General features: G+C 38.7%; 1 protein-coding gene across 1 annotated transcript; it reads left to right on the top strand.

The window, feature by feature from the left end:
- Positions 1-4,716: 4,716 nt before the first annotated feature.
- LOC103128328 (protein mago nashi homolog 2-like) lies at positions 4,717-5,202 on the top strand. Its single transcript, XM_060178916.1, has one exon. The coding sequence runs from the start codon at positions 4,750-4,752 to the stop codon at positions 5,194-5,196; it is 447 nt and encodes a 148-aa protein (XP_060034899.1). The 5' UTR covers positions 4,717-4,749; the 3' UTR covers positions 5,197-5,202.
- The last annotated feature ends 3,969 nt before the right edge of the window (positions 5,203-9,171 follow it).

The raw sequence follows: 9,171 nt of genomic DNA, 5'->3' as shown, positions 1-9,171 counted from the left end.
GGTGAAGCAGGTCTGCAGGTGTCTTATCTTTCTCTCCTCTTCTCTGTCTTCCCCTCCTCTCTCCATTTCTCTCTGTCCTATCCAACAACGACAACAACAATAATAACTACAACAATAAAACACCAAGGGCAACTAAAGGGAATAAATAAATAAAATAAATATTAAAAAATATTAAAAAAGAATGCATTTTTAATACCTTATTTTGGTGTTATCACATCCATTTTTCAAGTTTTAAAGAATGAAAAAAAGGGTGAAAATATTTTTTCTTGTTAAATCACCATCATTGCTGTTAAGAGGAAAACAGACACTTGTTAGAAGGAGTAACAGGTCCTCACATGAATACTAGATGTTAGAGAGTTTACTTTCCATTACCACATGTTAGAATCCTCCACATTCTTGGTTTGTAGTATTTAAAGTTAGTTTTTCAGACATTTTGATCCTTTGTGGGGAGGGGGTTCCAATTAAAGTTTCTATGTGTAATGGTGATGCAAGTAATAGCTTTAAAAAGGGTGGGGAAACTGTCATAAGCCAGCTTGTGCTGGTTTAACTACCTGTGATTTGATTTCATCTGGTTTATGTCACGAAAGACATGAGTCATAAGTCATGTCTAGGTCAGGAAAGATGAGGCTTAATTAAAGAACAAGTGTTTCCTGAATGTCTCTTATGTACTAGTTGTACTTTCCTAGGTATTTGGGGGCTAGAGAGATATAAAAGAATGTGCTTTTAAGGAATTCAGTCTATTGAAGGAGGTTGAGATGTAAACTGCCTTAGACTATGTTGTAAAGGAATGTCATATTTCTTAGATCAGGTTGTAAAATCTTTTGGAGATGCTATTTGTGGTAGAGGGACATAACAAACAAATGTCTGCTAGAAAAATAGTGTGATGGTGGGTTAATGACAAAACATTTCTATCTAGTGTATGATTTCAGTGTTTTAATGTGTTAGAAATTGAAAACACGTAGACTTCAGGCAACTGGAATCAATTTGTTCTTTTTAAAGATTTTGTCCTTTTATTTTTTAGCACAGCTATATTGACTGTATTGAGTTTTCCTGTAGGCAAGTTTTTTTCTAGATGAATCCATTACTTGCATGAACCACCTAATGTGTGGACATGCACTTTTCATTATGTCTGTCTGTATTTTTTCTCACTGTTTTGTTGATGATGGATGGTAAATAGTTAGAATATATGCATTTCAGTGTAGTAGTCAGTTTTGCTTGGTATCTCTTTAACGCCATTTGAGAGGTTGCTGTTATCATTTATAATGTGGATGAAAGGTTGTGAAATAGAATAGAGGGCAGGATGAAGGTAAACTACTTTGGAAAATTTTAACTTGAAAGGTAATTGGTGCTTTTTTCTTATGAGATATCATTTCCAGATTGATGGGCAGAAATGCAAAAGTAAAGATGCAATTTAAGTTAAAACTATTCCAGCAAATTGCTTTGAAACCAAGAGGCTATATTCCCAATTTTTTTAAAGTTTAGTTTAAGAAATAGCTTTAGGAGATACCTTTAAATTAAATGGAGTATAATGATTATATTACAGAGCAATATATTATAAATTATATAAGAGAAAATACATTTAGAACATTATTTTTCTTCTACAGTATAACTACAGATCTAATTTTTATGATACTATTTCAAATTGATATTTTAGTGAGCAGAAATAGTTTGCAGAATCTACTTTAAATTCACCAAGTTAAATGAGAAGTAGCATCAGCATCAACTTTTTAAACATTCGTTGTTTTCATATGACCAAGTAGTGAGATGAAAATTCCATCAACTCAACTATGTGTCTTGCACCCTTTGAAAGGGCCTAGTATTCCTGGAAGTGCATTTCTATTCTTCTTGAAACTTATAGATTTTTTTTTCTTTCTGTAAATCACCGTTTATTTTCATAGTTCTTCTAACACTTGTGTTAAAGGATCATAATTGTTATGAAATGAGTATTGTGAGAGAAGCAGCTTGGTAGAGTAATGAATAATTACACAAAACTACAAAAACCGTATTCCTGCTCATCCACAAATTGTGGTAATGACACTGGCAATCATTTGTTTCAATGGGCGCCTCTCAGTGCCTTCACCTCTAAACATCAGGGCTTTACTTTTTGAGTTCACAGAACTCTATCACCCAAATGTACGGTTTTGTTTAAAATATGGTCACACATCTTAGGAAAGACAAAAAATAATACTTGACATTTTTTGTTTACCAAAATAAATATTTTAGTTCAAATAGTTTGCAATGAGGAGGTGCTTTGTGTCTGTCTAGTTCACAGCAGAACGGCCATGAAAACAAGGAAAAGTTCGTTTTCCTTACATGATAAGAGTAATGTCTGGTTGTTTCTGTACCAAGTTCATCAATTATAATGAAAACCAACACTTTATAAAATGGTATCATTACTGAAGAGATTGTAGTTTAGAAGTTACTTTCCTTGTTCTAAGAGAAAATCTAGAACAATTCTGGTGCAAATTAAACTGTATCTTATGATCCATGTTGGTTTCAGTGTTATTAACTAGCTAATGTGATCACTTTGATTTGATCTGCATTATATATTTTCTTGTTATCACTGGGGCTTTGTTGCTCAGGGTGACTATTTCAGATAAATAGAGTCAATAACAGAGAAAGGGAGAGGAAGAGAGAGAGGGAGAGGGCGAGACCACAGCACCTATGCTTCCTTCAGTGTGGTGGAGTCCAGCAAACTTGACTCACAATAAAGTAAGAATCTCAGCCAAGTGAACTTTGTTGCCCACCCTTTTTTTGTTGTTGTTGTTAAATTATTTAGCTTTGTTTGAGCCATAACTCTATAACCTTATTATCTTTGGTTTAGAGATTCCTAAAATACTTGTTTAGTACACTAGTTTTACCAATAGACCCTTTACAATGTTATAATTTTTAAACATCTGATTTTGTTATTCAGTTCACATTAAAAAATAGTGGTTTGTACATTTTCTGCCGGTATAAAAGGCGACAATAAAAAATTGTCTGTAGTTAGCTATCAACAGCAATTCCTAATGTTGCCACATGGGGTCGCCCAGACCTTCAATTTGACTTCAAAAGGAATTTTACTGTCATTTGCTTTTTTGTTCTCCAGGGCATACTTACTGGCTGGGCTGGAGTAGGGGTAGGACTTTAGAATCAGTAAAATCTGTGTGAGAAACTGCACTGGAACCTGTTATCCTTTATTTCTGCTTTAGATTTTATGTCTGACAGACAATGATAGTTTAATAGCGGTATACTTCAGTGATGGAAATGAATGTATTCTGGAAAAAGGGCTCAGCTGTGATGGATTTATTCAAGTGCTCGTCCCTGCTTTTAATTGTAGAGTCAGTTGCTTCTCTACCTTCTGGTTAAGATTAAGTGTAATACTTACTCTTGTCAGTTAATACTGCACATATCTTGTAGCCTCCCCAAGACCTGCCTGTTCATTACCTTCAAGAATGGTGGACTTTTGTCTAGGAAGTAAAAGCAAAATAAACAAAAAACAAAAACAAAGGAAAAAACCCATTAGTCTCTTCAACTAATGAAAGGGCTTAAGTCAACAGAATATTAATCATTCTGGGATTTTCTTGCTTCTTAAAATGGTAGTATTTGACTAACTATGTCTTAGTTATATCTGTGTCATTTATCTCATAGCAAGTACTCTTTGAACTATAGAATAAGGATATTATATACATAAGAGTTTACATTTAATAAAACTGCCTGTGTACCTTGTGTTACTTTAATTTAGCAAATATAATTTGTATTCCGCTGCAATTTTATCTATAAGTTTAGATGAAAAGTTTACCTAAAGATTTTTATATAAAAAAAGTTTGGTTTAAAAGTATATGAGGGGGGAGGAGGCCAGAAGCTCACCAGGTACCAGGGTTTGAGTCTCTCACCAGCCCCATGGAGGCAGCCCATAAAGAGGGAGCTTCATCCGTGTGAAGTGGTGCTGGAGAACCTCTCCTCTCACCCTTTACCTTAAAAAAAAGTCATTAGGAGGTGGAATTATGCAGGCAGGAAGCCCCAGTGCAACCCTGATGGCTGGGGATTGGGCTGTGGGGCACCAGCTAAGTGCACATACCACCACGCCCAAGGACCCGGTTCTAGTCACTGTTCCCCACCTGCAAGGATAAGCGTCATGAGCGGTGAAGCAGGTCTGCAGGTGTCTGTCTTTCTCCTTTTCTAGCTCCTCTTGCCTCTCAATTTCTCTCTGTCCTGTCAAATAAAATAGAAAAAGGAAACAAAGATAAAACAACTGACTGGCAGGAGCAGTGGATTTGTAGTGTTGGCAGCAAACCCTAGTGACAACCCTGGCAGCAATTCAAAAAAAGGATAAAAAGTTCTATAGACATTTTGTAGTTATTAGAGCATGCCTGCCTGGACTAGCAAGAGAGCTCACCTAGGAGGATGCCAGCTTGGCCATGGGCACAACTAGGTTCGAGCCTGGTCACCCAGGAAAAGCTTTGGTGCTATGGTGTCTTTATTCCCCCCCCCCAAGATATTTTATTTTTATGAGGAAGAAAGTGAAAGAGAGAGAAAGAGACCATCCAGAGCACTGCTCAGCTCAGTAGGGGCTGGGAATTGAACCATGGACCTCAGAGCTTCAGGCACAAAAATCTTTTGCAGAACCGTTAAGCTATCTGCCCTTGACTCTGTCTTTCTCTCTGGAGAAGTTAGCTTAGGGTAGTGGCCATAACAAAAGAACAAAAACACTGCCAGGCGTGGGGCCGCACATTGGCCGGGCTTTCGGCGGGTTTTCCAGCAAGAAAAATGTCTGTGGCCAGCGATTTCTACCTGCGCTACTACGTTAGGCATAAGGACAAGTTTGGACACGAATTTTTGGAGTTTGAGTTTCGGCCAGACGGAAAACTTAGATATGCCAACAACAGCAATTACCAAAATGATGTCATGATCAGAAAAGCGGCATATGTACATGAGAGTGTAATGGAGGAACTGAAGAGAATTATTGACGACAGTGAAATTACAAAAGAAGATGATGCTTTGTGGCCTCCCCCAGATAGGGGTGGTCGACAGGAGCTTGAAATTGTAATTGGATTTGAGCACATTTCTTTCACCACATCTAAAATAGGTTCTCTTATTGATGTAAATCAGTCAAAGGATCCTGAAGGCCTTCGAGTGTTCTACTATTTGGTACAGGACCTGAAATGTTTAGTTTTCAGTCTTATTGGATTACATTTCAAGATTAAACCAATTTAAATTGTATGTTTTTGTGACAGTTTTTTTTTTACATTTATAAATTTAAGGGATTGATTAAGGGAAGGCTTGTATCTTTTACAGTATTGGGATTTATATGAATGTGAACACTTTTTTTTGTATGCTAACTGAAAATGAGAAAATAGAAAAAGGCTTAATGCTTATCATCAGTTGGGCCCAAATGTGTTGGAAAGTCCCCATACATATTACATTTTGTAAATAAAATCCATCTTTCCTTGTAAAAAAAAAAAAAAAAAAAAACGAAAACCTTCATTGTATTGTATTGTGTGGTAACTTAGAGAATGGACCTTGAAAACCTTTTTATGTGTTTAAGAAGCTCAACAACTTTTACACACAGTTTAACTCAAGGAATCGACACATCACTAGATAGACAAGTATAAATCAAACATGTAAACTAGGATGAACTGCTCCAGCTTCTCTACTGTTGGTTGATCATCACTGCCTGTTTGGTGCATTTTTAAAAATTTCTTTATTGGGGATTAATGCTCTACATTCAGCAGTAAATACAATAGTTTGTACATGCATAACATTTCCCAATTTTCCACATAACAATACAACCCCCACTAGGTCCTCTGTCATCCTTTTTGGACCCCCACCCATCCCAGAGTCTTTTACTTTGGTGCAGTACACCAATTCCAGTTGAGGTTCTACTTGTGTTTTCTCTTCTGATCTTGTTTTTCATCTTCAGCCTGAGAGTGAGATCACCCCATATTCATCCTTCTGTTTCTGACTTATTTCACTTAACATGAATTTTTCAAGGTCCATCCAAGATCGGCTGAAAATGGTGAAGTCACCATTTCTTTTTTTTTTAATATTTATTTTATTTATTTATTCCCTTTTGTTGCCCTTGTTATTATTGTTGTTGTCATTGTTGGATAGGACAGAGAGAAATGGAGAGAGGAGGGGAAGACAGAGAGGAGGAAAGAAAGATAGACACCTGCAGACCTGCTTCACCGCCTGTGAAGCGACTCCCCTGCAGGTGGGGAGCCGGGGTTCAAACCGGGATCCTTATGCTGGTCCTTGTGCTTTGCGCCACCTGCGCTTAACCCGCTGCGCTACAGCCCAACTCCCGAAGTCACCATTTCTAATAGCTGAGTAGCATTCCATTGTGTATATAGAACACAACTTGCTCAGCCACTCATCTGTTGTTAGACACCTGGGTTGCTTCCAGGTTTTGGCTATTACAGATTGTGCTGCTAAGAACATATGTGTACACAGATCTTTTTGCATGGATGTGTCATGTTCCTTAGGATATATCCCCAGGTGAGGAATTGCAGGATCATAGGGTAGGTCCATGTCTAGCCTTCTGAGAGTTCTCCAGACTGTTGTCCAGAGAAGTTGGACCAATTTACATTCCCAGTTTGGTGCGTTTTGGTTTTCTCAGCCCCCCCACCCCCGTCTGTCTGTCTGTCTCTCTCTGTATGTGTGTGTGTATATATATATATACATATATATATATGTATATATGTATATATATATATATATATGAAGATTCTTATTAGACCGCAAGTGCATTAAATTTTTTCCTTGTTGCATCTGTTTTGGTATATATTTTATATTTTAATCCGCTGCCTCACTGGTTAGTTTATGGGACAGACAAATTAGCAGCCCATATGCCATGTGGATGTATGTGGATTTCTTTGACAACTACTTGCGTGCTAACTTTTGGTCCATGTGTGACTAAGTTGTAGTTAGAAGAGTTATAAAAGTGCTGGATTGGGAGGTGGGCGGAAGCACAGCAGGTTAAGCACACATGGCACAGAGCACAAGGGCCAGCTAAGGATCCCCGTTCGAGCCCCCGGCTCCCCACATGGGGGGGGATCACTTCACAAGTGGTGAAGCAGGTCTGCAGGTGTCTGTCTCTCTTCCTCTCTGTCTTCCCCTCCTCTCTCAATTTCTCTCTATTCTATCCAACTGCAACAGCTATGACAATACAAAAACTACAACAAGCGCAACAACAAGGGCAACAAAATGGGAAAAATGGTCTCCGGGAGCAGTGGATTCATAGTGTAGGCACCGAGCCCCAGTGATAACCCTGGAGGCAAAAAAAAAAAAAAAAAAGTGCTGGATTGGGAGTTGGGCGGTGGTAGCGCAGCAAGGACCGGTATAAGGATCCCGGTTTGAGCCCCCAGCGCCCCACCTGTAGGGGAGTCGCTTCACAGCCAGTGAAGCAGGTCTGCAAGTGTCTTTCTCTTGCTCTCTCTGTCTTCTCCTCCTCTCTTCATTTCTCTCTGTCCTATCTAACAATGACGACATCATCATCATCAACAACAATAATAACTAAAACAATAAAACAAGGGCAACAAAAGGGAAAATAAATTAAAAAATTTTAAAAAGTGCTGGATTGTTGGGGGCACAGAATTACCAAGTTTCCAGGTGAACCATTATGAATCTTTAGAAAATAGGTTTGCAACTGTGTCCTGAACTCTGAAGTTCATTTTATAATCAAAAGCAGGTAATTCCAGATTGTGACTTTTTATTACTTTTAACGAGGTGCACCTGTTTGCACTTCACTGCCTGTCTGTATCCCTGGAGACAGCACACATCAAGCGGATGAGCAGGAATTCACTGGGCTAGATAGAGGATTGCTTAGAATGTTATTGAAGTATCTCAAGTATAGAATTAGTGATGATACCAGAGCATTGGAAAACTCCCTTCTTTCTGTAAAAACTAGAGGGAAAGAAGAGATAGTAAGTAAAAACCTACTTAAGTGCCTGTAAAAGCGTCCTCTTGTGGTCCAGGAGGTGGCGCAGTGGCTAAGGCACTAGACTCTCAAGCATGAGGTCCTGAGTTCAATCCCTGGCAGCACATGTACCAGAGTGATGTCTGGTTCTTTCTCTCCCCTATCTTTCTCATAAATAAATAAAATCTTTAAAAAAAAAAAGAATAAGAGCTTAAAAAAAAGAGTCCTCTTAGCTGCTGAGTAAGAGCTAAGATGATTTACTTAGTGGTTGACCCGAAAAAAAAAAAAAAAAACTTTGACAAGAGATTGAAAGAGAGCAGAGCATCTGGACCTGACATGTACGTGCACATCCTCTACCCACCGAGCCTCCTCCCTCCACACTCACACAGCTAGACCGGAGCATCTGAAGCTCTTGTATTGAACTGCATGTAGGCTACCGACTTCTCCTCTTTTTATAGCCATCTACCTTTCATTTATCTGCCAACGCCCTTTTAAAACCTCACTTCTCTGGATAAAACCACCTTTATCCAGGTACTTGTTTATTCATGTAGTTTGGGCTAGAAAAGAGGCATTTATTTCTGCATGTGTGAACATGGAGTGGCGAGGTGATAGGCGTTTTCATCAATCCTCTAAGACCTTGGAAAGCAGACTAGTGGTACAGATATTCTTTCATTTGAGTTGGCCAGTAAGGGACTTGCCTCATTCTCATTGCCTTAATATTTTCTCTGAATTTCTAGGCAAAGCTAGCTTATTTTCAGTTGTCTGAAGCTGATATTCTTTTTTTTTTTTTTTTTTTTAGTATTTATTCCCTTTTTGTTGCCCTAGCTATTATTGTTATTGATGTCCTTGTTATTAGGACAGAGAGAAATGGAGAGAGGAGGGGAAGACAGAGAGGGGGAGAGAAAGATAGACACCTGCAGACCTGCTTCACCACTTGTGAAGTGACTCCCCTGCAGGTGGGGAGCCAGGGGCTCCAACCGGGATCCTTATGCCTGTCCTTGTGCTTGGCGCCACATGCGCTTAACCCGCTGCGCTACCGCCGACTCCCTGATGCTGATAGTCTATGTTGAGGGTGTTTATGGCAGAACATTTAGCCCTCACATGTACATTTAGATCAGAAGCTAAGTTGAGATGGATACAAATACTATTGGCATATTACTTTAATTTTATTTCCTTGTCCTGGGTTGGTCTTTGAAGGTATAGTTTCTTTTTATGTTAGGAAATAATAACGGCAAGGGCAGTTGTTGTCACATGAGTACAGTGTCCTACCTCCC

The sequence above is a fragment of the Erinaceus europaeus genome, chromosome 19 (genome assembly GCF_950295315.1).
Source record: "Erinaceus europaeus chromosome 19, mEriEur2.1, whole genome shotgun sequence".
NCBI classification, from domain to species: Eukaryota; Metazoa; Chordata; class Mammalia; order Eulipotyphla; family Erinaceidae; genus Erinaceus; species Erinaceus europaeus.
This window is presented reverse-complemented; position numbering and strand designations above follow the sequence as displayed.

What these genes read in the sequence shown, in the direction of transcription:
- LOC103128328 (XM_060178916.1), top strand. Translation starts at nt 4,750, where the DNA reads ATGTCTGTGGCCAGCGATTTCTACCTGCGCTACTACGTTAGGCATAAG.